The sequence below is a fragment of the Mustela erminea genome, chromosome 3, assembly GCF_009829155.1.
Source record: "Mustela erminea isolate mMusErm1 chromosome 3, mMusErm1.Pri, whole genome shotgun sequence".
Lineage (NCBI taxonomy): Eukaryota > Metazoa > Chordata > Mammalia > Carnivora > Mustelidae > Mustela > Mustela erminea.
The window spans coordinates 3,705,998-3,733,364 of NC_045616.1; the positions used below are offsets into that span (position 1 = coordinate 3,705,998).

Genomic DNA, 27,367 nt, shown 5'->3' on the forward strand with positions numbered 1-27,367 from the left:
TCCATGCCCAGCACAGAAAACTTGACTATCCCAGACGCTGGCCCTCGCCAGGTGGAAATGCGCTATCCCAAACCCATCCCTGCTGGGAGGGTGTCACAGAAGACCAGTAGGCAGCTGGCCTTTCCGCCCTGCTGTGCAATACCTAAGTGTCCAAGGAGGCCAGAGGGCAGCTGGAATGCCCTCCTCTTCTCAGTGGGGGTGTCTGCCCCCCACCCCCGCACCAGGCTGTCTGCTCAGCAGGGGTCTGCTTCTCCCTCTTTCTCCCCTCTCATGCTCTCTCTCACTCTCACACACTCTCTCAAAATATTGAAAAGAAAAAAAAAAATGCGGCCTCAGAGGCCAGGTTGCGCGGTCTCACCTGGGTCCCCATGGCCAGAGCCAGGCTCCATGGGCACCTGGCCAGCTGGGGCTGGTGAACACATGATGGAGAGGAAGCAGCAGTCTCTGATGCAAACCATGAGGGCTAAGACCAGAGCTTTGTTCACCCTGTGTCCCAACAAGCATCATCAGAGCCTCAGAACTGTGGAGGGACTCTCCCAGAGGCCTCAGAAATGGTCCCTGGGCACAGTGCTCGTGTCCCAGAAGGGTCTACTGGCAGGAGGCCATTTCTAACGGAAACTAGACTCAATAGAACCGGTAGAGATGAAACAAGACAGCGAGTGTTCATGCAATGTCAGAAGGACAAATTCTTTCCAAATGAGATTTCCCTTGTGAGAGTAGTCAGATCATTAGCAGAAGCTGGAGGGAGGCGGGGCCAGAGGGGCTGGGGTTCAGGATCCTTCCTCAGCTTCTACGGCCTTTTGGTACAGGAGTCCACCCCTGCCTCCCTCCAGATGGCCTGGCTGGTCACTCACCATGCTCTTTTCTGCTTCAGACAGAGAAAGGGCTGCCATGGCCTTTCTTGGAGGCCACACCAGGCCAGGGAGGTGACCATGGGGCCCAGGCCGAGGCACCTCGGAGCATCCAGGAGCTCCAGGAGAGGTGGCAGGACCCTCACCTCCTTCCCCGAACAAAACAAGCAAGCAGATAACACGATCCAGTTCTGCTTTTTATTGGTGTGTCGGTGTGTATACAGCAAGTCCTAGAGGGAACACTAGGGGGTGAAGCCCACCCTCCCCCCACACACACATCTTCTCTGCCAGACCACGTACTCAGTGAACCTGGGCCAGGTTGTGTTTCTTGTACAACAGCGCCCGCCTCTTCTCTCGCTCGCGCACGAAGGCGCGCAGGCGCGCAGTTGGGAAGGTCACGGCCGCGGGCTGGAAGCCAGCAGGGCCCTCCTCGGTTAGCCACGGGCACTGCAAGCAGCTAGACGCGCAAGGCCGGCCCCTGGAGGGAGGGCAAAGGTGTTGGCTGCGCTCTCGGAGCTGAGGCCGGTTGGGGAAGGGAGGCAGCAAGTGGGACAGGCAGGCCGGGACAGGTGGAGGGGGTTGGACTGCCTTACCACGGGTGAACGCACAAAGCGCTCCGGAGAAAACCCACGGCGCCGCCGGACAGCCCCGCATAACAGCGACTCAGACGGACTAGCCCCTTGCGAAGGCTTTTCTGCATGTCACGTGTCCCTTCACTGCTCACGGGGTACTCCGCGCTCAACCTACGCGCGCGGGGGTCAGGGGACTCAGGTCACCCTCGGGTGAGCGTGCGGGGGCACCGGGGACTCTGGGGTCACTCTCGATGGATGGGGCGGCACGGGGATCTGGGATCATCCTCACATGTATGGGAAGACACGAGATCTGAGGTCGCCCTCGGACGGAAGCCCCACAGGGGCTCCGGGGGCACCCTGGATGGATCCTCAGTCTCCAGACCCTGCGCTTGGGGGACTCACATGATGAAGGCTGTCACGCCTATGGCCCAGATGTCTGTCTGCGGGACGGCACTCTGACCCTCCAGGAGCTCAGGAGCTGGGGGCCGACACAAGAGAGCGCACAGAGGAGAGGCTGGGTGTGTGCGGTGCAATGGGGAGGCAGCCAGGACGGGGTAGGGGCTTCCTCCGGGCCCACCCTTCCCCCCCAGGTCAGGTTGGCGCCTGCTCCCTGCGCACCCATGGTCTCCACGTAGTCTTTGAACCTCTCGGGGGGCTGGACCCTCTCCTGGGCGAGGTTTTGGGCGTTGCCCAGGTCGACGACCTTGAGTAAGTTGTACTCGGTGACGATCATGTTCTCGGACCTGAGGTCCAAATGCAGAATGCGCTGGGCGTGCAGGTACTGGGCGGCGCTCAGCATCTGCCACAGGTAGTCCTTCACCTCCGATTCCGAGTAGCAGGCCCTGGGGGCGCACGGGGAGGGGGCTCGGCTCCGTTCACGGCAGAGGGAGCGCGGGAATACTGGGCCTTTTTGTGGGCTGGGGAGGGTCTGCTTAGCTCCCAGACCCGGGCTGACCCGTGGAGGCGGGGCTGGGAGGTGGGCGGGGAGGTGTGAGTCGGTCCGCACCCTGAGCCCCTCCTCGCCCGGGCGCCCGTACCGCCCCGCCAGGGCCCCGCCTTCAGGCCGGGCCTCACCTTTCCGCCAGGCAGGGCAGCAGCTCGGGTCCCGAGCACAGCTCCAAGATTAGAACCAGGTGCCGGGGGCTGAGGTAGGCGGCGTGTAGCTGGGCCAGGTGCGGGTGACGCAGGCTCTTGAGGGCTTCGTATTCGCGCAGCACGGCAGTCCTGTCCTCGGGGCGGTAGGGCACTATCTTCGCGGCCAGCGCGCGTCCGCTGGCCTTCTCCCGGCACTGCCGCACCACGCTGAAGCGGCCCCTGGGAGAGGAAGCCCCGGCCGGGCTTGTGAAGACTCCTTACGCGCCCTTCTTCCCGGGGTCAGAAGAGCCAACCCAGCGAGCCTTGGGGAGGAGGGCGCAGTGCTCCGCTCCAAGCTTGTGTGGATGTGAGGAGTGGGGAGGGAGGCTGGGGTGGGGGCGGGGAGCCGGCAAAGCCAGTGGGCGGCGGGCGGTGGCACCTTCGAATCTGCGTCTGGAAGGCGAAGGTCTGCTTGCTGGGGAGGGGCTGCGCCGGGGGCAGGACACGGCTCTCTTCCTCCGAGGCTGTGGGGGACGAGCCAGTGACCGGGAGGCACCCCTACAGCTCCAGGTCCCCCCAGCATGGTCTCCCATACCCCTCCCCAGGCCTCCCAACCCCCACACTTTGATCTCACTTCCCTTGGGCCATTTGGGGGCAAGGGCCTACCAGTTAGGACAAGCCATCCCAGTCGGTGCTTGTGACCAATGAGGTTGCAGGGCACCCCACTACCGCCGCCCCCAGGCCTTGCAGAGCGGCTCACCCAGGTGGCTGGGCCCTCCCAGGAGGACCTCCTCTGAGGGGCTGCTGTAAGGTCCCATGCCCGCCTTGCTGACACAGGCTGTCCGGAAAGTGTACACGCCACCCCTGGAAAGCTTGGTGGCGAGGTGGCAGCAGTCAAAGACGTCAGAAGCCAGTGTGCTCCAGCTGCCGCCTGAGCCACAAAGGGGTGGGTGAGGGACAGCCAGAGTCTGGGGGCGAGAGACCCTTCCCCAAGGGAGCACAGAGGGGCACCCCCTGCCGACCCCAGGGCTGCCTAGGGAGGGCTCCTACCTTCCAGGCTACACTGCACAATGTATGTTACAGGCCCGTAGGACTCCACAGGTTTCCAGACCAGCAGCACGCCATCAGCATACACCTCCCCAATGTCCGGGCGTGGAGAAGACGAGGGGCGCTCTGCGGGCCCATGGTCCGCAGTCTGAAGGGGGCTCCCCATGACTCCCCACCGCAGTGTGGAGCCCAGCCAGCCCTGCCTCACCCTCCTGCACCTGCTGCCAGGTCCCTGAGCCCACCGTCCCCTGGCTCCATTCATGCAGGTCCCCTTCCAGCGCCCACTGCTAAAGGGGCCCAGTGCCTCCTCTGGTGGAGGCCTCGGTCAGTGTCTGCCCCACCAGGCTCCCCTTCCCACCAGGGTAGCTCAGCAGCCCCGCAGAGTGGCCCTGACTGATGGCCCTCTGCCAGCTGCAGAATCCCATCAGAGGGGCCTGTCCCAGACACTCAGCTTCATCCAGCAGCCTTGAAGGACACTAGGTGGTAGGCCACTGTGGGAATCAAGCTAGTCCCACAGCCCCTGCTCTGCCTCCTCTGCTCCCCCTCCTGGGGGTCCCAGTCTGCAGGGAGGACCCAGGGCTTCTGCAACCCTGAAGGGGATGACCGGGGGGTAGGCATCCCATTCTGTGGGCCTCCTCAGTGAAGGGGACCTGCAGGAACCAACTCACCAAGTGACAGGTGGTCTCCAGGTTCCCCAGAAGCCCCCCATCGGTGTCAGTCCCTGCCCCATCCCCGCAGAGGGGTCTGGTGCAGTCCACTCACCTGCCTTCCGGAGGACAGCCGTTGTGGCCACTGTCCCCAGCATGTTGCTCACACTGCACGTGTACACCCCCAGGTCCTCGGCCTTTACCACCAGGATGGTCAGAAGCTGGAAGTTCTTGAGTGTGGAGGAGATGAGGATGCGGCTGGTGCTTTCCAGGGTTGCCCCGTCTGCAGGACAGAGCGGGCCTGGGGAGCGGCTCAAAGAGGCACCCTGCCTTGAGACCCTTGCCCTCTTGGGGCCCGTCTCTCTCCATATGATGAGAGCAGTGCCCCCAAGGAACACCCCTGCCTTCCTGCCCCCCAGCTGCAGAACACCTCCTTACCTTTGGTCCAGGTGGCCTGTACAGCTGGCTGGGCCGACACTTGGCAGGCCAGAGTCACGGACTGGCCCAGGACCACTGTTTCATCTGCAAGCTCCCTTAGAAATGATGGCGCTAGGGCATGGGAAAGGAGGCAGGCAGGCTTTCAAAAGTGATCCCCAACCCGAGAATACGCCCTGGACCCCTGAGAGGGGGGATGCTGGGGAAGTCCATGCCTGCTCAGCTCATCTTCAACTAGCACCTCTCCTTCAGGAAGTCCTCCAGGACTCCCCCAGTGCTGGGTACTGGAACTGCTAGTGCCACAGTAATCTAGTTTCCAGTCCCTGTGGGATCAGCTTGCCCCCTCTACTGGTCTGGGCCCAGGAAGGGGTTGCCTTCCCCCACAATCAGGTCCCCTAGGCTGCAGTATGGCTCAGCTCCTGGGAAGGGCACCCACCTCGGTCCCTATTCTTCAGGCCCAACCGGAAGGAAGCCAGGCCTGCCTTCTTCCTGGGGGGACTCTCTTTTTCCAGACCTGCAGGGAGGAAGAGGCCTCTGAAAGTCACACCTGAGGAGCCCAGCTCCCCTGGGAGCACAGGAGGAAGACCTCAGAGCCATGCACTGTGGGATTCCCACGTGGCAGAAGATCCCAGAGGCTTTTGTGGCAAAGGAGCTCATCTGTGGCAGAGACCAACCCCTCTTGACCCATCAGGATCAGTTATAGTTATCTTGCAAGGGCCCCAGGGGCAGCGATGGGTCAGACAGGGCTGTCGTGCTTGGATCCTCTCTGTAGGGGGATCTCCAAGCCTCCTGAGATCCCGGCACTGGGCTCAGATGCACTTGGGGAGAGGGTGAGGCCATGTGGGTGACCTCTGGAACAGCAGCCCCTGTGTGTGGCAAGGGGAGGCAGGGCCCTGGAGCAGAGGGGCCCCTGGTTCACCTCAGCCCCTCGGAGCAAGGGAGGTGAGGTGCCCCTGCCAGGGCAGAGGGCAGTGGGTGAGGGTGCGGGAGTCACCTTCAGGCCTGCCCTTTAGCAGGCGGGAGATGTGGGCCACGGAGGCCCTCACCCTCCGGCGCAGACTCAGCTCCACAGGTTCCTCCAGCAGCGTGTGCCTCCCTGGGAAGTGGAAGAGGCCACCCGAGGGGGGTGACCACTTGCGCTTCCTACTGCCCACAGTCTCTCTGAGCAGGGTCTCCATGTCCTCTGGCTCCTCTGTGATCTGCAAGCTGGCCGGTGGACCCAGTGCACCCGGCCAAGGCCACCCAGCCTCCGGGAACTCCGCCAGCTCCTCCCCGGCCTCAGACTCAGGGGATGGTGGGGGCTCTGGCTGCACAGGCTTGGGGACTTTCCTGAAGATCATGAACTCGAAGGGCAGATACTTGATGTCGTAGAGGTCAGACAGGTTGAGGTAGGCAGGCTCCACCTCTGAGATGTCCAGGGACACCGTGTCGGCCCCTTCCGAGTCCCCAGACAGGTCTCGGATCTGTACCAGGGACACCTGGGAGCCTCCACCGAAGTCCTCCCATGAGCTCAACTCCGGGGAGGCCCTTAGAGCTGCCCCACTGCCCTCAGGAGGGGGTGCTGCGCTGGCCTGGGGGGCCGGGCTCTGGGCCCTAGCATCGTCGTGCTCCTCAGAGGACTGAGAGGTGGCCCAGGCCATCCTGGCCCACAGGGGGCCCTGCCCCAGCATGCCCCCCGCGTCCCCGCCAAAGGCAAAGGTGCCATAGCCTGCCACTCCTGCATAGCCCCCACGGCGCGCCCCCACGGAGAACTTCCGTGTGGTGGCCTGCTCCTGAGGCCGCTGTGGGCTGGGCTCGACCTCTGATGTGTCCTCCAGCTCCACGGCCAGGGCCTCCGCATCCTGTAAGGGGCCGGGCTCAGTGCCCACCGGGAAGGCCAGCCCTGGGGCGCTAGGAAGATTTGGCCTCCCAGGGAGAGGAGTGTGCTCTGTTCCCTTCTTAGAGCCTGGCTGGGGGCTTTCTTGGGCTGGGGAGACCAGAGCTGTTGGCTCCCCAGAGAGGAAGGAGCTTAAGTGTGCCAAGTCACCTGTGCACTGCTTTGAAGGGAAGGAGCCAGAAGGTTGTGGTGTAACAGTCTTATGGGGGCCACAGCCTTCCAAGGGATGAATGGAAGGGGCGGGCTGCCCCCCACAGCTGTCCTGACAGGACCCCTCCTGCCTAGTGGACCCCAGGTCGACACCGAGGGACTTTAACAGTCGCGGCCCCTGCTGGGATCCCTCCAGATGCTCCATCTCCCTGGCGCAGGTGACCCCTCCTGGCCAGCCCTCCCCTGAGCCCGCCTGGAGGCCCGAGAGGGCCGGGCCAGGGCACTGCCCTCCGCCACAGGCCTCCGTGGAGGAGCTTGAGGCGTGTGGCTGGTCGAGCTCCAGGGAGCGGCTGCGGCCGGGGGCTCCGCGGGCGCTGGAGCCCGGCAGCCGCAAGGCGGTCTCGAAGGAGGGCGCTTTGGCCACCAGGGCGGCCTGCTCTTCCCGGGCGGCTTCCTCCTCCAGCGCGCGGTACTCCAGCAGCGGCTCGCGCAGGCCGGGCAGGGCGCCGGCGAAGTAGCCGCCCTGGAGCAAGTGCCGCCGCCGGGCCGGATGCCGCCGGCCGCCCGCGGCGGGACCTCCGCGCTCCGGGCCCTCGCCCGCCTGCTCGTAGAAGAGGCTGCAGACCACGCTGTGCCGGGGCACGCAGCCCGGGGCGCCCATGGGCGGCGTGCGCGGAGGCGCGGCCGCGGCGGACGCGCAAGCCTCGGTCTCCTCCGGCAGGCTGGCGGACGGGCGCAGGAAGCCGCGCGGGTGCAGCAGCGGCGAGTGCGTCACCGGAGATGGCGGCAGCGACCTGGCCCGGGCGAAGGGGGCCAGCTCGTTGTCAGACGAAGAGGACGAGCTGCTGGACGAGGCGCTGGCGTCGCCGCGCAGGTGCCGGGCCACCCCGAGGGACGGGCTGTCGGGCGGGCCCTGAAGCAGCTCCGGAATGGAGCGCATCACCAGGATGGACTTGTAGCTCATCAGGGAGCGCTGGGGGAGGGTGCGGGAGACAGGGCGGCGTCAGCCGCGTTCTCGCGCCTTCCCGTTCCTGGTGTGCCCAGAAGGGCACCCAGGGGCTGGGAGGCGCGCCAAGCTCCAGCCTCATGCCGTACTGCTGTGTCGTTCCGCCCCCGCCCAGACCCGGCGGCCCAGAGAGCGCACATGCCAGCGAAGGGTGAACAAGGCTTCCAGTTTCCCAGGCCCGCCGGGACAAACGGCCATCCCACGGGGCCAGGATTCTCTGGCGGGCCTCCAGGCCCCTCCTTACCTCTAACCCCGCCTAGCGGTTCCCGCCCCCTTCCCCCCAACCCCAGCTCTCCGCTCCCCGCCTTCCGCACCTACCTGCACCCCGCCCCCGCCCCACCACTCCCGGAGGCTGGCCGCTCACCTGCCAGCGGCTGCGGGCCAGCAGGAACTTGAGCTGCTTGGTGTTGATGAAGTGGGCCTCCTCCGCGGGCATCGACCTCTGAGGGGGCCCAGGTGAGAGGGGCCGTGAGGGGAGACCCTGGTGCACCCGCTGGTCCACGCAGGCCTCCGTTTCTCTCCCTGGGCAGGCCTGCTGGGGCTCAGCCTACTCACCTTGAACCAGGGGTGGGCGAGGCACTTGGCTGCACTGGGCCGAGCCCTAGGAGGACAGGAAGGCCAGGGGTCAGGCCAGAGGGTCAGCTGCAGGCTCAGGCCTCGGGGAACCCCTAGTGGGGGAAGGGCTGTGCACTCACTCAGGGGCCCTCTGCAGGGCAGCCTTGATGAAGTTCCGGGCATCATCACTGAGGTGGGCAGCTGCCGGGCTGCTCCAGGACACCCGCCCCTCCAGAATGTTCAGGAGGGTGGCTCGGTCACTCTCACCAGCGAATGGGGACGAGCAGGTCAGGCTAAAAGCACAGACACGCCTTGCCTTCAGGTGTGACCTGGTCTTCTGGATCCATAGGGGGCAGGTGGCCAGGACGAGGGAGCCCCCAGCCCTGCCTGGGGACGGCCACAGTGCCACTGCCATCCAGCCCTGAGAATCCCCACAATGGTCTGAGATCCTCCCAGAGATCCAGGTTCAGCCTGGGACAGGGATGAAGGGTCAGCCTGGAGTACATACCCAGCCTTAGCTTGGGGTCCAGGTGCCATCTACACTGGCAGCATCCCCAGGGCAATAGTAACTGTTATGAGGGGACTTCCACAAACTACCCAGACCCTTTAGGGACACAGTGCACTGCTTTGCCCACTGATTAGGCAGAGCTCCTCTGGGACAGGGTGTGTACGAGGAGAGCTCAGCAGGAACCACTTATCAGTTGGCTGACCACTGGTTCCCATAATAGCTGCCCTTTGGGTCCTGGGTCTTTGTCTGGGGAGGAGCCAGTAGTGCTCACGGCCTCCCATGGGCCTGATGCGGGGGCTGGGAGAGCGCTGGACCTGGCTTCGGAGGAGGAGGTGGTGGACAGAGGCGGGGGGCTGCTCACCTGAGGTAGGAGATGACCCCCATGGCCCTGCAGGAACAAAACCACAGTCAAAGGATGTGCTCAGGGTTGAGAAGTGCAGGGGCAGGAGGAGAGGGCAGGGAGTGTGTGTGGGGAACCTGCTGGCCTAAGAGCTCACCAGATGTCGGAGGCTTCGCTCACAGGCGTCTGCTCGATGATCTCTGGGGACACAAATTCTGGGGAGCCGTACTTGCTGTACTGTGGCTCTCCTGGGGTGATTTTTTGGGCAAAGCCAAAGTCGCAGATTTTAATGTCTTCCCGAGCAGGGTGCACCATCAGGATGTTGGGGGGCTGTTAGGGAGAGTCAGGGAGGGGTGAGCCCATGGCCAGGGAGGTGACAGGGAGCACTCAGGGCTGTGATGGGACCCCACAGTATGGAACTGTGGGCTGTCCTGGGGGGATTTCAGCTCCATTTGGGGACATGCTCCAATTTATCCCAGCTGCACCCCTCCAGAAAGAGCTCCCCATCCCCAGAGGCAACAGGTGCTAACAGAATCTAGAGGAGATTGGCCTGGGTACCTTCCCCCATCCCCCGCCACCCCCACAGCCAGCAGGCTCCAGGCTCCCACCTGTCCTCCCAGGTCCCTGGGGACCCCAAGGGGGCCACATACCTTTATGTCCAGGTGGAGAACACTTTGGCTATGCAGGTATTGCAGCCCCTCAACCAGCTGCTGGACGTAGACCTTGACCTACATCCAAGGCCAGGGCTCAGGTGGGAGCCATCCCCCATGTCCCCTCCACTTCCTTACCTCTCCCACTCCCACCTGCAAAGCCTTCTCTTCCCTCCAGCTCTGAGCTTGGGATGGTCCCATGGGGCAGCTCTGTGCACAGCCTCCCAGACCCCCCGGGCCCCCAAGGCCAGAGGATTCCTCCAGCCCAGCCATGGATCAGCCTGGCCACAGCAGGAAGCACTGTGTCTCAAGCCCAGGATAGGACAGCCCTGGGCGAGGTAGGGTCTGGGAGGGCCCATCAGGGAGGGGGAGGATATGGGAGGGCTTGGGGAGAGCTCCTGAGGAGCTGCCACACCCCAGGAGCCCTGGGGAACCTCAGAAGCTCTCTGAGCTGGGGAGTGCTGGGGGCCTGTGCTGGCATGGGGGCCTGTGCTGGCATGCGGAGCAGGAGGCAGCTGGTCACCTCAGCCTCTGTCACCACATTCTTCTTGAACAGACGGTCCAGTAGCTCCTCTGACGAGCATCTGGGGCTCAGATCAAGGAAAGCTCTGGCGTCTGGAACCCACCCAGCCTCACACACCTATGGCAAGTCTTTTCTTGGGGTGGGGGTAGGGATGGGGGCCATGCTGGGAAGGCAGGGGCTCTAGTTGAGGAGGGCAAGAGGGACAGGGATCCTGAGAAGAGGGGCTGATATCCGTGGGCGGCAGCAGCAAAGTAGGAGGGGAGTGCATAGCGCATGTGGCCCTCCCTGGAGCCTGGATGGGCAGGCAGCCCAAGGACCCTTTAGGGCATTAGGGTCAAGGGCAACCATTCAAGTGGGACTTCCCTGCTGGAAAGGCCACGTGGAGCACGAAAGGAGCCCACCGAAGGCATGTGATGGACCCTGTGGACACAGCCCTGCCCACATTCCGGGTCCACGGAACCATATCTGCCAGGAAGGTGCCGGGTGCAGACACCAGAACAGGCCAGGGGGAGCCCTCAAACCCCTGGCTGCCCAGGGCGTGTCCCTCTCCGCACTCTCTCCGGCTGAGGGCGGGATACAGCTCCAGCACAAGGATCAGGGTCTTCCGGGTCTCAAACTGGTCCAGCAGCGCAGTGACCAGAGGGTGGCTCAGCGTGGCCAGGATGTCCCGTTCGCGATACGCCTGGGTGCGCGTCCTGCTCCGCAGGGGGATGAACTTGGCTGCGCAGAACATCTGGTTTCCCTTGTGTTGCACCCTCTTCACGAAGCCGAACACGCCCCTGGGAGGAGGGGAGCCACGCTGGGCACCGGCGCCAGGCTCCCGGGATTCAGGGCTGGAGGAGTCCTCCAGGGAACGTGGCTTCTCGGGGCGATGCTTCTGGGAAGCCTGGGCTCCCGGGGCGGGGACTTGGGGTAGGAACTCCGGGAGGTGGGACTGGGGGCGGGGACTCGGTGGTAGGGACTCTGGGAGGCGGGGCTGGGGATGGGACTCGCGGGAAGGGACTCGGGGAGGCAGGGTTGAGGGGCGGAGACTCCGGGTAGGGACTCCGAGAGGCGGGGCTGAGAGTCGGGGACTTGAGGGGTGGGGACTCCGGGAGGCGTGTCTGGGGGGGGTGCTAAGACTTGGGGGTAGGGTCTCTAGGAGGCGAGGCTGGGGTCACGGACTCAGGGTAGTGATTCCGGGAGGCGGGGTTGGGGCGGGGACTCGGGGTAGAGACTCCGGGAGGCGGGTCTGGGGGGCTAAGACTTGGAGAGAGGGACTCCGGGAGGCGAGGCTGGGGCCGGGGATTCGGGGGTAGGGATTCCGGGAGGCGAGGCTGGGGGCACAGACTCAGAGTAGGAACTCTGGGAGGCGAGGCCGGGGCGGGGACTCGGGGTAGTGATTCTGGGAGGCGGGGCTGGGGCGGGGTCTGAGGGAGGGACTCTGGGAGGCGGGGATGGGGGCGGAGGCGGGCATGGGGCGGGGCTTCCAGGGGGAGGCAGGAGCGCCTGGGGCTGGCTTTCTGGATCATACCTTCCAATTTCCTCCTTGACCTCGTAGAAAGAGTGCAGTTTCCTTCGATAACTTTGTTTCTCTGACTCCAGCTCGCCGTCTCCTGCAGTCAAGGAGCGGGAAGCCTTTGGTTTTGGTAAGATGGCCATCTCCCCTTGTGCTGGAGCCTGTGAGAGGCCACCCACCCACCCTGTGCCCACGAGTAGCAGACACTGGGGTTCTGGAAGGGACGCCCAACTCACCCCCATGGACTACCAGCTCTGCTTTACATAGCACCTGGCCGCCAGCGTTGCGGGCCAGGCATGTGTAGACACCGGCATCGTGCTGGGTCACGTCCCTCAGCACCAGGGAGTAGGTGGCCCCGTCCTGCTGCTGGCTCAGCCGGGCGCCGTCCACCAGCTGGGCATTGTCCTGGAGGCATAGAAGGGTGGGGCGGCCATCAGCCCACCCTGGGGCCCCTGCAAGTTGGCCTGTCCCGCCCTCATGAGTGTCTTGCCATCAGATGCGAATGCCACACAGTCCCCAAGCCCAGCACCCCACACAGCACCTGTCCCTACCCGGTACCAGGTCACCATAGGCTGTGGGTTGCCCTCAATAACCGCATGGAACTGGGCTGTGCTGCCCCTCTGTGCCTGCACATCTTCGATGGTGACCTGCATGGACGGGGGCCCTGGAATGCAGGAGGAAGCCTGTGAGGGAGGGGGGCCCCAAGCTGTGCCTCCCGCCCTGCCCACGATGGCCCCTCCAGCATGGAGTCATCAAGATGGCGCTTGCAGTCACAGACCCCTCATGGACCAGCATTGATCCTGGGCTTGTCCTGACACCCCAGGTGGGCAGCCAGGCCCTGAGATAGTCTCTCTGGGAACAGAGCCCACCTACACCCCAAATGAGAAGAAACCCCCCGACTTTGCCCAGGCCCCAATGGCCAGGAAGTGCTTCCTTCCATCTGACCTCTGTCTGTCCTGCTTAGACCTTCGCTGTCCACCCCTGCTGGTGAGAGCAGCACTCAACATCTGCTTCCCTACTATCAGCACCCCAGGGGGAGAGACTTCACCCCTCCCAAGGGTCTACCTCCCAGCAAATACAGGGAAAGGGGCAGTGAGGCCTCTGGCCACAGCAAGGCTGGGACAGGCCAGGTGGCGTCACAGGTTCCTCTGCATACGTGTCCCCCCAGTCCAGGGCATGGGGAGCACAGGTGTAACCTACTTGTGGCAGCCGCATCGCTGGCCTGGTACACGTATGTCCTGTGGGTGGTCTCCATGAACACTTGGCTGTGGATGTCCCATAGCGGCACCGCACCTGCCCCCGGCCAGGCTGTGCCCTCCATCCTGTGGTCATGGAGCCAGATGACACTCTGCCCTTCTCTTATCCTTCTGGAGTGCAGGCGGCCAAGCCTCACCTTATGGGTGAGGGGGCATTGTCCTGTCTCCCCCTCCCTGGACTGCAGCAGACATTTTGGGAGGGAATGTGCACAGAGGGGACCGAGCCCTGGGCGATGAGAGGGTTCCACCAATACCCCTCACTCTGAGGGTGACCTCTCCTCTCTGCTGTGCCCCTGGGATGTCCCCCCCACAATCCGCCCTAACCCAGCATGCCAGGGCGGTTACCTGATGGGCACGACACGTCCCTGGTCCTCAGTGTAGGCTCCGGAGTCCTGCTCCTGGCCCTGCTCGGGGAGAGGCTGTGGCACCTTCTGGGGCTCAACTGGTAGGAGACAAGGGGTGTAGTGAGTGCCTGGGATGCAGCTGGGACTGTCCCCCACAATGGGCCCCATGTCATCCTCCAGGCCCAGAGGGTGGGAGCACAAGGCAGAGCAGGGACTTCAGGGATGCAAGGCCCTCTGGGTAAGAACCACCAGGGAACACCCACTCTGAAGCCTGGGGCTCCCTGCAGAGCCCAGACCCCAAGGCACTCCCCTAGCTCCTAGCCTGGGCCACCAGCCCTAAGGCTCCCCTCACCAGCCACTCTGCAGGGCTCTGGACACCCAGGTGCAGCAGCTTCTGGGGGGAAGGGACTCAAGGCAATATCCCTGGGGGACTCATCAGTCTGGGGTGGTGGTGGGGGTCTGCCCCCCCCTCCGTCCTGTCCTCCTCCTCCCCCCTCCTCCCCCCTCACTTCTTCCCCCCTCGTCCTCTCTCTCGTCCCCCTCCTCCTGCCTCCCCCCCTTCTCTCTCTCTCTTCTCCCCTGCTCCTGCCTCCTCTTCCTGACCTACCCAGAAGCACAGGGTACCCAGCTGTCTGCCCAGGGCTGACGAGGACAGATATACTCAGGAAGATCCTCCCAGCACCCACTTCCCTGCCTAGTCTCACCAACGGGGAGACTGAGGCTAAGTGCATGGAGCCATTGGGATGTCAGGGTCCGCAGAGCTCTGCCCACTTGCCCACACAGGATGGATACCTGGGGTGGCTGAGGCTGGGGCCAGCACAGGCGGGACTCTGAGAGCAGGTGGCACTTGCCAATCAGCCTGAGGCCACTGGGCCTCATCAGATGCAGCTGCAGCATCTGTGCCTGGGGGTTGGGGGCCAGCCTTCTGGAGTTTGGGTGGCCCCCCACGGCCAGGGCTGGGGCCAGCATGGTCCCCTGTGGAGGGTCCTGGAGACTCAGGGCACACTGTGACTTCCCGGTCTGCTGGTTCCAGGGCAACTGGGGGAGGGACTGCAGCATCTGTGGCAGAGGCAGGTCAGCATGTCAGGGTGAGAGATGGTCTGGAACCCGGGAAAAGGCTCCAGAAGCTTGTCCCAGTCTTCAGAGGCTCTCCTTCCCACCTGCCTGCACCACCCACCCACTCCAGGCAGTGGACTCAGGACCTGCAGGAGCATACAGGCTCCTCTGGGGACAGGTGGGCCTGGACACCTGCCCTCTGTCCTGGCTTGCCCTCAGTCTCAGTTCGCCCCTTTCCTTCCCCCTGGGATGGGCTACCCCCTACCCCATGGCCCACTCCAGATCCCAGAGAACTGGGCCACCCAAGCTGGGGAGGACCCAGCCCCATGCTCTAGGGTAACCTGGGGACAGCCTGATGCTGTCAGGGACAAGGGACTCCTTCCTGCCCTCCCAGGCCAGCCCCCACTCCCGGCCTTGCACTTGCAGCATGGCCCCATTCAGGCCACCACACGCCAAGGGCTACTACCCCAGCTCCTCATACAGACCCCAAAGGAATGCTCAGACTGTCCCACGTGTGGGCTCCCTGCCCCCAGATCCTGGAACGTTTTCTTCTTCTACCCGGAGGCCAGTTTGCAGAGCCACACCACAGCCTCACACATGCCTGGATGCCCACCACTCCATTCCCAGCAGGTCCCCTGCCTGGAGCCCTCCCCTGCCCCAGACCTCCTCTTTTGCTGGTCTTCTGTACCCTCAGACCCTCTAGGACAGAGAGATACCTGGGCAGGCTGCTGTCTGTCTGCCCTCCATGGCAGTGGGGCACCCATCCTGCCCTTACCCCATCCAAGAACATGAGCATACCCCTGACACCGCACACCCTCCCTGTCAATCTCACCAATGGCCCCCATTGCACAGGGGGCAGGAAGTCCTGCTCAGCCCCCAGCAGGCTGGGAAAGACCACTATGGGCCGTCCTGATCCCAGTATATGCACCTGTGACCAGCCACACAGCCCACGTGAACAAGGCAGGCCGGCGAACCATCACGCCTCCACCCAGGGACCCTAAGAATGGGCCAGAACCCACAGGCAGATGCTGGGTGCCAACCCAGGGCCCTCCCTAACAAGACGCCGGAGCCACCAGAGAGACAAGCAAGAGAGCAGAGCAGGGGAACTGCAGGGAACCCGTTTATTATGACTGGGGGTCACACACAGACCCTGGTCCACCCTGCAGAGAGGCCCAGGAGTTCCAGCAGGGCTGAGCCCTACACAGGCCTCCCAGGGCCAGAGAGAAATGTTCATAGTGAAGATGTAGCTGGGGAGCCCCCCGGTGAGTGGAAGACTGGGACCTCGGCCTGGAGCAGACGTGGCAGCCTAGAGCACCTGGCAGCCTGGCCTCGTGAACAGGGCAGGACAGATGCAGAGTCCCTGACCCAGAGCTGCAGTCTGTGAGTCCCTCCAGCCTTCTGGACTTTCTGAGATGTCAGGTCTGTGCACGGTGTCTTCGCTGGACCAGGCCCCCTGAGGTAGCAAGTGCCTGGAGTGAGAGGGGTGGGCAGACTCCAGCCCTGAGTTCTTGGAGACTTAGAGAGAGGCCCAGAGCATATGTGTCCGTGGAGTGCTGGTTTCCACCATGCACCCCCAGGGCCCAGCGGCCAGGCACCTGCTGGTCACGACCTCAGCCCTGGGAGGGGCCGGGGGTCTTGTCCCCATCCGGGCGGATGTGCAGGGTGACGGTCTCGCCCACCGTCCCAAAGCTGACTGTGTGGGTGCTAACCTCCGTTTTGAAGCTGCTCTGGCCGTTGTCTGCAGACCGCCGGACCTGGATGCAGAAGGACGGCTTCCAGGATGCAGTGCTCCCAGCCTGGGCCTCCTGCGTACAGAAGGAGACACCCGCGGGGCCGAGGACCTGAGGCCCCAAGGGAGACACCTCCCAGTGACTGAAAAAGCTGGGTGGGCTTTGAGGACCCAGGGGACGCCCCACGTTGAGCAGGACGGGTTGCCCCACGGCAGGCTCCGTAGGCTCGCTGATCTCTCTCTGGAGCACAGAGACCTCACAGGGCGGGTCGTCAGAAGGGCTGGGCACAGGGTCATGGCAGCCAAAGGTCTCCCCTTCCCGGGGCACGTAATCCTCCAGGTCAGCCAGCGTCAGCACTCGGCCATCGTGAATGAGGACCTTGGGGTCACGGTCCCAAAGGCCGTTGGTGCCCAGGTTCTCCTCCATCAGGATGCCGCCTCCACCCTCCACCTCCTCCGTGGGGATTTCCTCTTCAGCCGCCTGGGGAAGGAACGGCTCAGGGGTCTCCTCTGGCCCCGTGTCCACGCAGAAGATGAGAGGCTCTCTAGTGCTGACCATGGCCCTGCCCTGGGCCTGCGGCTCCTGAGCCAGCTGGTTGTTGTTGGAGTTGTTTGCATTGGGGTCTCCTATGGGGGTCCCACCAGGCAGCGTGAAGAGAAGCCCTGCCGAGCTGTCAGGTGCCTCTCTGGTGGGGGATGCACCCCTGGAACCCGTCTTCTTCACCCTGACTTCGATGGTCTCCTCGACCTCTACCCACTTGGGCTGCGGCCTCGTGCCCTGGGGCAGGGCCGGCACGTGAGACTCAGGCTCCGTCACATACAGTGTGGGCACAGTAGGCCTCCAGCCTGGATCCACCTCAGGCCTGCGGGGCTGGCCGGCCCCCAGTGAGTACAGCAGCTGGGGGGCCAATGGGCCCTGCCTGGGCGGGCTGGCAGTGCGGCGGGAAGGCGAGCGGGAGGGGGACTTGTTGGGGGACCGGCGCCGGCCACGGGGACTCTTCACCACGGTGGTGATGGTCTCCTCTCTGCAGGGAGAGGGCCAAGAGAAGATGTGCACAGAGACCTATAGCCTCGCCCGGTGCCCGCGCCATCAGCACATGCAGGGGCCATGTGAGTGATCAGATCAGTGTAGCAAGCAAGTCACACCGCGCAAACCCATTCCTCCATGTGTACTTGAGCCCACCCTCGGGAGCCCCTATCCAGAGATAGGGGCTGTTTGTTCCTACGAAACAAAGCACAAAGCCTCATCTGGCCAACCTCAGGCTCTAGTGTGCAGATCTCAAAACAAGAGTTGAGGCTACGGGGGAGGACCACGCTACATCACAGGGCACCTCCAACCCACACCAGGTTTGGTTCACAGTGTTTCCACGTGTGTCTCCTGTTTATGGCCGTCTTCATTTGGAGATGCCAGTGCTCCTTGCAGAGCTGATGGACAGGGAAGCAGGCACACAACCATGTGCCCTTCCTCGTCTAGTCCATGAGTGCTTTGTGCTTCGTATCATGGGGAGCAGGAGCCTCAATGGTCCTCAGCTGGAGATAGGTTGGCAACTGATTCTAGGTCCAGGAGGGTTGTCAGAGCCCTGATCTGCTGCATGTGCCCTGATGTTCGTCCGGGGTTGGGAAGCCCAGAAAACACCTGGCTCTGGGCGTGGCTTGGCCATCACGGGCTGCGTGATGTCAGACAAGCACTTCCTCTTGCTGGCCCCTCCCACCTAAATGGGAGTGGGCAGGAAGCAGGAGAGGAGGCAGAATGCAAGACCAGTTGCATGTGGGTAAACATCAGGCCCTGGCCAGGGACTTTGCAGCAGCCTTGGGGGATGGGTTTGAACTCCTTTTGCAAGTGTGGACCACGAGGTTGAGAAGGCTGGACTCCTGCCCAGGGCCAAGATTCAGAAGCCCACCAGTCATCCCCGGTACCCCTCTGCCACCCAGGACCCCGACCCTCCTGGGTGCTGTGGGTAAAATGAGTATCGGGCACTATCAGGGAACAGGGATGTGCTGAGTAACACACCGACCCTGGGGAATTCACAACTCTCCTGGGCCCTTGGACCTGCATTTTCTCCTCGGCTCGGGCACACATGTGCTGACAGCTCAATACGGTTGCCACCTGCCTTCTATGACTAAGGCAGGTTCATGCTCGCTCTCCATCTCATTCAGCTTTTGTCCAACTCAGGGCTCCACCCAGGAGAAGATTCTCCCGGGGATGGGCCCAGAGATGTGTGCTACCTCTTGAAGTGCACAGCAGTTATAGGTCCTGCCTACTCAGCCCTCAGCTGATAAGAAGGAAATGCTACACCCCCACTTAATTGATGGAGAAACTGAGGCTTGGAAGTGTGGCCTCTTCCAAAGTCACAGGACTACCTTCCTGCCTCATGCCCAGGCTCAGGAGCACTAGGTTTGTCCCTGGGTCGGAGCTTGCCCAAACATCAGGGGAACCTGGGCCAGGCCCATCTGTTGGCCTCATTCCTCTTCAGTTCACCAAGGCAGGACAGTCAGTCACATGGGTAGTGGTGTCATGCCTCCTAAATGCCTCCCTGTGTTGGGCTCATTACTGCATCCATGAAGGCATGTAGACATCCTGCACTGAGGCTCCCAAGACAGCAGGTGGGACTGCCAGGTGACAAGGGTCTCTCTCCAAGCCCTGAATCCTCCCCGTGTCAAGTCCCCACTCTGTGGTGTGCCCTTGGGGGAGATGCCTGGCACAATTCCTCCAGCTGAGTTCCTCCAGCAACACCGGGTATGTGTTGCTACCTACCTAAGCCTGGAATAGACTAGGCTGCAGGATGCCTCTTGAGTCATCTAGTCCAGCTGCCCCAGGTTCTAGTCCTCTCTGAAGTCCTACTGATGGGGCAGCCTGGCCCTGTCTCTGTTTGTCCATTTTGTTATCTGTAAGATGTAAATAATAGAAATTCTCCCTTCACAGGTGAAAGGGAGCATTAGTCTATGTATAGCTCCGGCACCACCGCATACCTGCAGGGATGCTTACTACTGCCACATGCAATGTGCCTTGGTGGAAGGAGGAAGTTGAGGAAGGGTTAAGCCAGGATCTGACCAAATGTCTGGCGATAGGATTCTCCAAAATTGGCTACATGCAGGCCCCTTTAGGAGTTCATAGGCCCACAAGGAACCAACTGGAGCTTCCCAGTCAACTAGTCTTAGACCAGTCTTTTTGCCTCCTGGGTTTTCCAAGCTTTTACACCATCTCCACCTGTGCACACCTCCTACTGGAACATCCAGGTCAAAACCAACTCTGTCTTTTGCGGGCTTATTCAGTTCCAGACCTCTTTTATTTAAGTAGCAGCAACCCCAGACTTGAGGGCACCCAAAAAAATAGACGGGGTGGTGGGCGTGGCACCAGGGAAACGGTTTATCTCCTGGTTTTCTGTCATGAACCAACCTGAGCAAGCCTCTTCCATGAACCTGAATTTCCCCATCTCCCTAATGCTAGGGTTGGGCTCGGAGATCTTTGAGGGACCTAGAGCTGTGCTTCCCACCAGGATTACACTATTTTAATTAAATACAAGTTAATGAGAGTACAATCTAGAATTCAATTCTTCAGTTGCATTTGACACATTTTAAATACTCAGTAGCCACATGTGGCTGGTGGCTGTTCTTGTAGTGCACATCATAAATAGAATATTTCCAACAGGACAGAAATCTCTATTAGACAAAAATGCCCTAGATCCTAGGGTCCGAGGGGTAAAAATCCTCCCTCTAACCCACCATGGGAAGCAGTTCTTGGTCCCAGCTCCAAATTAACTGATGTGATTCTGGGTCCAAGCCCTAGGTGAGCCACTGTGAAGTACATAGTAAGTCTACCCTGTGGAAGCATTGGAACCATAGAGGCCCTGGAAGAGAGAGCTGTGAACTGTGAAGATAGCCAAGGCCCCACAGGAAGGTGCATCCCCTCAGGGGCATCTGCAAATTACTGGCAGCCTGCATGGTGAGCAAAGGCCATGTGGGCAGGCAGTTAGAAAAGCAGGTGGCCAGGCCACACGGACAAGGTCCAGGTGGGTTAGTGGGCATGCAGGGGCACTGCAGTCAGAAGGAAGGTTAGGAACACGCCTGCACTTACATGATGACGGTTTTCTTGGGGACTTTAGTCTCCTGCTCAGTGACTACAAAGAAAACAGTCGGAATAGCGAGGGTTACAGATCAGCCAGTGCTTGGATGCTGAACCATTTGAGTGGCATGGCACTGTAGTAACCTGCTTGGCTTCAGAGCACTGTATCCAAGCCCTGCCTGATCTGCCTGTGTTAGGCTGGAGCCTCAGTTCTGTCCTCTTTAACATGGAGATGACAGTGCCTGCTCTGAGTGGCTGGGGGATAAGCGTGTGTGACCTCAGAGTGTTCCACATGAGGAAATGAGGGTCTTGCAGGGACTGCAGGAGGAGCAGGGGCCCCATCTGGGCTGCCCAGGCAGAAATCCCAGCTCCTTCTTCAGCACATGTGCCCAGGGAGCCCTGTGAACTTGTCAAACTGGAGGTTCCACTTCTCAGAAAGAAACTGAAGGCTGGGGTAGGGGAAGGAGACCCATGGGAGCTAAACTAAGACTGGGATGGCTGGTGCCTAATTTATAAGAAATCCTAATGACCAAAAGCATCTCTCCAGGGGAAGGGAACACTGGAGTCCTAAAGATGGCACATCTGAGCTCTGTATCATGAGGCCATGGAAATCCCATCAGGAGAAACCAGAGACACCTGGACAGAGTCCTGAGCTCTGAGTGAGCAGGGAAGCCTAGATCTCTCCATAAAAGCTTCCCATAAACTTAACTGCCTTGATTGTCCTATCTTTCCATCTTCCTGGAAACAGCAGATGGAGGGCCTAAGTCCAGAGACAGGATAGGACTCATCTGGGATAAGGCAGAACCTATTCTCACCCATTCTGAGGCCTCTTCCTCTGCAGCTTCTAGGCAGGGTCCAGCCTGCTATGGAGATAACCCTCCCAGCCACACCCTCCTGGACAGCAGGCAGTCCAGCAGATACCAGTACCCTCAGATCTCAACAGTCCCTCTTACCATCCTGGGGACAAAGCTGAGTGGAATGCTCAGAAAAATCAAGTGGCATGGCCTGTAGCACACAGTGCTCTGGCTTCTGGTGTGTGGGATTTTAGGCTTTGCTAAAGTCACATAAAGAAAGGGTTTCCCTTAAATGACCAAGAGTATTTTAAACTTGTCTCCAATTGTGTTCATGTGAATTAAAGATACCAGCTCTGTCTGTAAGGCCCTTGGAAGCCTCATTTACTTGTGTATGTATGTGCACGTGTGTTTGTGCCAGCTGCCTCCTGGAGAGGGAAGCCCCCTGGGAGAGAGAATGAGATCCAGACAAAATGCCTTGTGTGTCTGGATTAAATTGGACCCAGAGAGATCCACGTTGCCACTTGTAAGCCTGACCCTGTGTGCAGAGCAGTGGGAAAAGCCAGAACTCCTTCCCTCACCCTCCTTTGATTGAAGTCCCATCCTGCTGCTCTGGGGAGTGGTGGTCAGCGAATGTCTTGGCTGCTACATTCCTGGTGCCATTGTTCCTGATCTGACCTGACACCTGATGGGCTCTAAGCCCTCGTGGATACTGGCAGCAATCAGAGGGGGCGCGGCTGTGCGAAGCGGGGCTCCTGGCCCAGTGCAGCTCCAAAAGCGAGGGAGTGGCACCCACCCCACAAGGTCAACTGGGGCTATTCTGGCTGTGGAGCCACCAGGTTAAAGATGAAGCGGCAGGATAGGGTTAGGAAGCAGCAGGTAGCGGGCTCCAACTCCTGGGTCTGTGAGGACTGGATGCCTTGGATGTGAGGTACCATGTTTCTGGTATTGGAGGGCTGCCCCTCTTCCAGACTTCACAGCCATGAGACGTTGACAGAAAGGGACCCATCATGACAATGAAGTGAATGTCTCTGTAGGACGCGCTTGTTGCCAGCCGGAGAGGGAGTGCTGAAATCCTCGCTCAGCACCTCCCCAACATAAGACACCATATGGCAGGAAGTGAAGGTGCCTGCAGACACCACAAGGCCCTCTGCAAGGCAGGAACATGGACCCTTGCCCACTCTGTGATGGCTGTGAGGTCGAGCTCTAGATGCCAGGTAGGCTGACTCCAGGAGGGTCCAGATAGGATCCCCGGGACATTGGGCCCCAGGATGGACTAGATCCATTATCCCCAGGCATCACAGAAGCCAACACTCAGGACTTGGAAGGACATGTATTCCAGCCTGTCCTACTGTGAAAGCTGCGGCTCCACCAGGTGTCAGTCCAGCCTCTGCCGGCATGCCTCTGGTGACAGGAGGCTCACCAACTGACAAGGTAGCCCCTTCTAGGTGGGGTAACCCAGAATGGAAGAAGCTGTCCCTGGGCTGCAGCCTGCCCTGTGAGCACCATAGGACTGCTCTCTGACTGAGCAAGCCTGCGGCAGATGCCAGCTGCCCCACTTCCCATCCTGGCCATCGTTAGTCCGGGCACATCTAGAACCCTGGACTCAGGTGTGAGTGGAGGCCTGAGGTGTCCTGCAGCTAGCTCTCCACCCCCCACCCAGGAATACATCTCCCCTCAGTGACACCCATCCCAGGACCCCAGATACCACCCCAGGCCAGGCTAGGGAAGCACAGCCATGGCACTCTGCTTTTTTCCATGAACAACCCAACCCAGAGGGAGGTACCAGGCCCCTGACATCACTCCCTCTCCTGGGAACCAAACTGGGACCCAGCAGCTGGTGCTCTGCTCTCAGCATGCCTCCCACAGAGCCATCATCCTCAACGTTCCTGCTGCCTATTACGACGCCTGGCTGGCCACTGCCCCACAGCCCGCTGGGCAAGGCCTGGCCTTTCTACATACTCACTACAGCCCAGGAATGGTAAGGCAGACGCAGGCCTCCCCCACCCCCAGGGCTGCCCTCCAGCCTTGCTAAATATCTGGCCTCAAGGCTCACCTCATGCTGTCCCAATAGAGAGCTGGGAACCAGCCCTTGCGCCAGGGTCTCTGCATCCCCATCTCTCCCACCCAGACTCCTCCTCGGCCCTTACCACTCTTTCTCCAGGAAACGCACTCTGATTGGAAAGGCTGGCAACCAACCTGGCACCACAGTACCACTTACCTTCCACAGTGGCAAGCTGCTCCCTTCGAAGCTGCTCTCGGGCCCGCACAGCAGGGCTCTGCATGCACAGCTCTACCCCGCCCCTCGCAGAGCCCAGCCGGTTCACCAACTGCAGAACGGATGGCAGGAGCCTGCTCAGAGCCAGTGACACCCTTGTGACCGTCGGGGCCATCTCTAACATAGGGGAGGCCCTCCCTGGCTGTGACCCAGAGCCACAGAGCCTGCCACAGAGAAAGGGTCCCCGCACAGACCTAGCATTGCCCAGGGGTTTCCTAGGTGATGGGGACACTATCTGTATAGCTCGGTGTGGTGGCCGTGTGGGCCCTGCGCACTGGAAATGGAACCAAGTCTTTACCTAGAGCTAATGTACTCAAACTGCACGTGTGGTTAGCAGTTACCGAATTAAACCATGTGAATCCAGAGCTAACTCCGGTCTGTGTGCCTCCCCAGGAGCTGTGGTGGGGGACAGTCCCCACCTGGTCCCACCAAGGCTACCAGCAGCAGCCACACAGAGGAGGTTGACAGCCAGCAAGAGCCACAGCCTGCACACATCTTACACAGAATACCACTGGCCCGGCAGGTGGACAGGTGGTTTTGGGAGAGAAGATGTCACCCAGAGCTCCCACCCAGGTCCCTGTCCTTGCCATGGACACTGGGTGATGGGCTGGGGGGTCCCAACCTCATTAGGGGATATTGGGTGATGGTGGGTCTGCGATTCTCTCCCTCATCAGGGATACTGAGTGATCACAGATCTGGGGTCCTCGCTTTCATTGGGGACACTATATGATAGTAGGTCTGGGGTCTCTTCCTTCATTGGAGACACTGAGTGATGGTAGTTCTAGGGTCCCTTCCTCATCGGGGACACCGGGTGATGGTGGGTCTGGGGTCCTCTCACTCATCGGGGACACTGGGTGATGTAGGTTTGAAGACCCTCCCTCATTGGGAAGACTGAGTGATAGTAGGTCTGGGGTCCCTCCTTTATCAGGGAGTCTGGGTGATGGTAGGTCTGGGGTCCCTCCTTTATCAGGGAGTCTGGGTGATGGTGGGTCTGGGATCCCCTCACTCATCGGGGACACTGGGTGATGGTAGGTCTGGGGTCCCTCCTTTATCAGGGAGTCTGGGTGATGGTAGGTCTGGAGTCCCTTCCTTATCATGTACACCAAGTGATGGTGGGTCTGGGGTCCCCTCCCTCATTAGGGTTACTGGGTAGTGGTAGGTCTGGTGTCCATCCTTCATTGGGGACACCAGGTGATGATGGGTCTGGGGCCCCTCCCTCATCAGGGATACCAGATGATGGTAGGTCTTGGGTCCCTCCCTCACTGGGGACACTGGGTGATGGTGGGCCTGGGGCCCCCCATTGGGGATGTGGGGTGATGGTGGGTTTGGGGTCCCTCCTTCATTGGGAAAACTGGGTGATCACAGGTCTGGGGTCCCTCCCTCATCAGGGACACTGGGTGACAGTGAGCCAGGAGTCCCCTCCCTCATCATGGTGCAGGGACCCTGGGTGATGGTGGGCCCTGAGGTAGGTCCCCTGTGTCTGCCCACCTCACCTCGCACTCGTAATGGCCCAGGTCATCCTTGCTAGCTGCCAGGATCTCCAGCACCAGCAGACCACTTCGGGGCTCACTCAGGGTTCGGTACTTGCTGCTGGGAGTCAGCAGGGCCCCATCTTTGAACCACCTGAAGCCAATCCCAGGGAGTGAGAAGAGCCTCCCTACCTTCTTCCATTTAAGACCCTCCACTCGCCCACCCTGCAGCACCAGGCTTCCATCCAGAGCCCACACGCTCCTGACACCACCCCCCAACCTTCAGAGGGGGCTGCCCTCCCTGGGGCAGGAGCCATGTTCAGAATCTGCCCAAGCCCACACAGTGAGCATGCTGCCTACCTCCCCTCTTGTATCGTGGGTGCAAGCCACCCAGCCCACCTGATCTGAGGGTGTGGGGCGCCTTCCATGGTGCAGGTGACCTGCACGTCCTCTCCCTCCACAAAAGGAATGGCCTGGACCTTCTTCACGAACCTTGGGGGTACTGTGGTGCCACAGAGCAAGCCAAGGGAAAGAGATACAGAGAGACCGCATGACAGAGCAGGACCCTACCCCCACCCGCAGACCTGCACCCCCCATGGGCCACTGAGATGGAGTGGAGTCCGGATGCTGCCTCCTCCAGCCTCCCTCCTGGGGTGGGCTCACCTTGCACCAGGATTTTGCCCAGTGTGCTAGCATTGCCAGCAGCGCTGGCTGCAAAGCACATGTACTGGCCCGAATCCATGCCGGTCAGGTTGTCCAGGATAAGGGCACAGGAGCCGTCAGGGTCTTCGATGAGGATGTGGTGTGGATCCACCTCCACTGGCTTCCCATCTGCAAAGGAAGGCAGCGCTGTCACAGAAGGGACCCTGCTGGGGACAGAAGGCTGGCCTGCCTGGGGGTCACAGTCATGGCGCAGTGCTGGGGGGCCACCCTTGGACCTCAGACCCCTGGTGGGGAGCCCCGCTGGCCACACTGACCCAGAGACCCATCCCCTTCCCCAGACCTCTGCCCACCGTGTGGCCGCAGAAAGTAGGCTCACAGCTGGAGGTGGGGTCCAGGCAAAGGGACCAGACACCACAGAGGACACACAGAACCTCGGCCACCTGGCCACTGCAGACACACTCAGATACTGCTCATGTCCCTCACCACCATCCACTCAAACCTCTCCGGCCATATAATGGTGGTCTCCTGGGTGGTGGGCCGGCAGACGAGCGTCTTCCCTGGGAAGAACCCTGTCCTCCACAGATACCTAGACTTTACAGGTAGACACCTTCCCACAGCCCTGTCTGTGCCAAACGCAGCTGCTCCATTACAATGGTCCCCAAGCCATGTCCCAACTCACAGAACCCTTGGCGTGCACTTTCTTTCAAGGGAACCCGTTTCAGGAGAGTGTGAGCAGGCGTGCTGGCAGCCTCATGGAAACCCAGCATCTCCTGAAACCCGTGGTTCCTCTCCTGTGGGGCAACCCACCGTCTGCAGGGGACACCTCACCCCGAACATGTGGACAGGGGCGTGCTGCTTTCTCTGTGACCAACCCTGCAACCCCAAGGTCTTGTGTTTTCTGTCTGCCTCGGACTGGCTCATGGGTTTGTAAGCAGGGAAATACTTCAGCGACGAGGAAGGGACACCATCACGGACATGATATTCCAGGGAAAAAAGGAGATAAATAAGCAGAAGGTCCGGTGGGCCAGGTAACAGGACCTGCACGAGTCCCTGGGACTCAGTGACAGACTCACTGACCACACTGCAGGGTTCGCTGGGCAGTAAACCCCACTTCCCGTTGCTGCCTGTGGATGGAGGGAGTGTGGCAGGTGGCTGCAGTCTGGGCACCAAGAAGTGGGCTCAAGGACAGATTTGTGGACGGTGCCCTGGTGGACACGCTCTCTCCTCAGAGAACACCCAAGGTTGGCTGGCTTCCTGACAAATCCCAGAGCCCATGCTGGGTGAAAACACAGCTGTCCCCAACCCCGCTGGGCAGTGGACAGGATGGCCAGCACCTGGGTGAAAGGCCAGGCACCAAAAGCAAGAGAAGGATTCCTTCAGATGACTGGAAATCCCAGAGAGAGGCTCTGGGCCAGCAGACATCCATCCAATGGGTCACCACCTTGTGTGGGAAACCCCAGAGAGACAGTCTGGGCCAGGAGGCACCACATCCAACAGGTCACCACCTTGCCTGGAAAATCCCAGTGAGAGGCTCTGGGCCACCAGATGCCCATTCAGTGGGTCACCACCTTGCATGGGAAACCCCAGAGAGAGGATCTGGGCCAGAAGACACCCCATCCAACAGGTCACCACCTTGCATGAGAACCCCAGGGAGAGGGTCTGGGCCAGAAGACACCCCATCTATCAGGTCACCACCTTGCATGGGAATCCACAGCCAACCAAGGGGCACAGAGTCTTGGACAGTAATGTGATGTTGCTGCCAAGTCCACATCCCTGAAGGGGACATCGTATCCCAGAGACGTTCCTGCTGCCTGGAGTGGGGCTCTGTCGAGCCCTGAACACGGACCGTTACTGAACTGCAGAAGTGTCTCCCTTCTTCCCTCCCACTCCTCCACCACCCTGACCTCTGCTACCGAAGAGATAAGTGACTACAGGTGGGCCTCAGGCAGGGGAGCTCAGATTTTCTCAGCTCTGCAGGAGGCTGAC

The 27,367-nt window shown here is 61.1% G+C and overlaps 1 protein-coding gene across 30 annotated transcripts in view; it reads right to left on the minus strand.

The window, feature by feature from the left end:
* Positions 1-1,035: 1,035 nt before the first annotated feature.
* The window catches only part of OBSCN (obscurin, cytoskeletal calmodulin and titin-interacting RhoGEF), a 137,108-nt gene continuing 110,776 nt past the window's right edge, over positions 1,036-27,367 (minus strand). For 26 of the 30 annotated variants that reach the window (XM_032335099.1, XM_032335091.1, XM_032335087.1 and 23 more), the window contains 30 exons: positions 25,382-25,549; positions 25,118-25,220; positions 24,743-24,872; positions 23,193-23,301; positions 14,125-14,391; positions 13,334-13,430; positions 12,933-13,054; positions 12,284-12,396; positions 11,969-12,137; positions 11,748-11,829; positions 10,813-11,013; positions 10,235-10,295; positions 9,712-9,789; positions 9,219-9,391; positions 9,083-9,109; positions 8,354-8,506; positions 8,214-8,259; positions 8,023-8,100; positions 5,621-7,625; positions 5,063-5,140; positions 4,630-4,740; positions 4,307-4,474; positions 3,548-3,670; positions 3,258-3,428; positions 2,937-3,021; positions 2,498-2,737; positions 2,042-2,265; positions 1,826-1,901; positions 1,445-1,594; positions 1,036-1,329 (listed from right to left, as the gene is read on the minus strand). In XM_032335099.1, coding sequence (XP_032190990.1) covers positions 1,152-1,329; positions 1,445-1,594; positions 1,826-1,901; positions 2,042-2,265; positions 2,498-2,737; positions 2,937-3,021; positions 3,258-3,428; positions 3,548-3,670; positions 4,307-4,474; positions 4,630-4,740; positions 5,063-5,140; positions 5,621-7,625; positions 8,023-8,100; positions 8,214-8,259; positions 8,354-8,506; positions 9,083-9,109; positions 9,219-9,391; positions 9,712-9,789; positions 10,235-10,295; positions 10,813-11,013; positions 11,748-11,829; positions 11,969-12,137; positions 12,284-12,396; positions 12,933-13,054; positions 13,334-13,430; positions 14,125-14,391; positions 23,193-23,301; positions 24,743-24,872; positions 25,118-25,220; positions 25,382-25,549 — 5,786 coding nt within the window. In that variant the 3' untranslated portion in view covers positions 1,036-1,151. Of the gene's footprint in view, positions 1,330-1,444; positions 1,595-1,825; positions 1,902-2,041; positions 2,266-2,497; positions 2,738-2,936; positions 3,022-3,257; positions 3,429-3,547; positions 3,671-4,306; positions 4,475-4,629; positions 4,741-5,062; positions 5,141-5,620; positions 7,626-8,022; positions 8,101-8,213; positions 8,260-8,353; positions 8,507-9,082; positions 9,110-9,218; positions 9,392-9,711; positions 9,790-10,234; positions 10,296-10,812; positions 11,014-11,747; positions 11,830-11,968; positions 12,138-12,283; positions 12,397-12,932; positions 13,055-13,333; positions 13,431-14,124; positions 14,392-15,495; positions 17,143-20,192; positions 20,236-23,192; positions 23,302-24,742; positions 24,873-25,117; positions 25,221-25,381; positions 25,550-27,367 lie in introns of those variants that run through there. The other 4 variants (XM_032335100.1, XM_032335102.1, XM_032335076.1 and 1 more) reach the window with 3 other exon arrangements.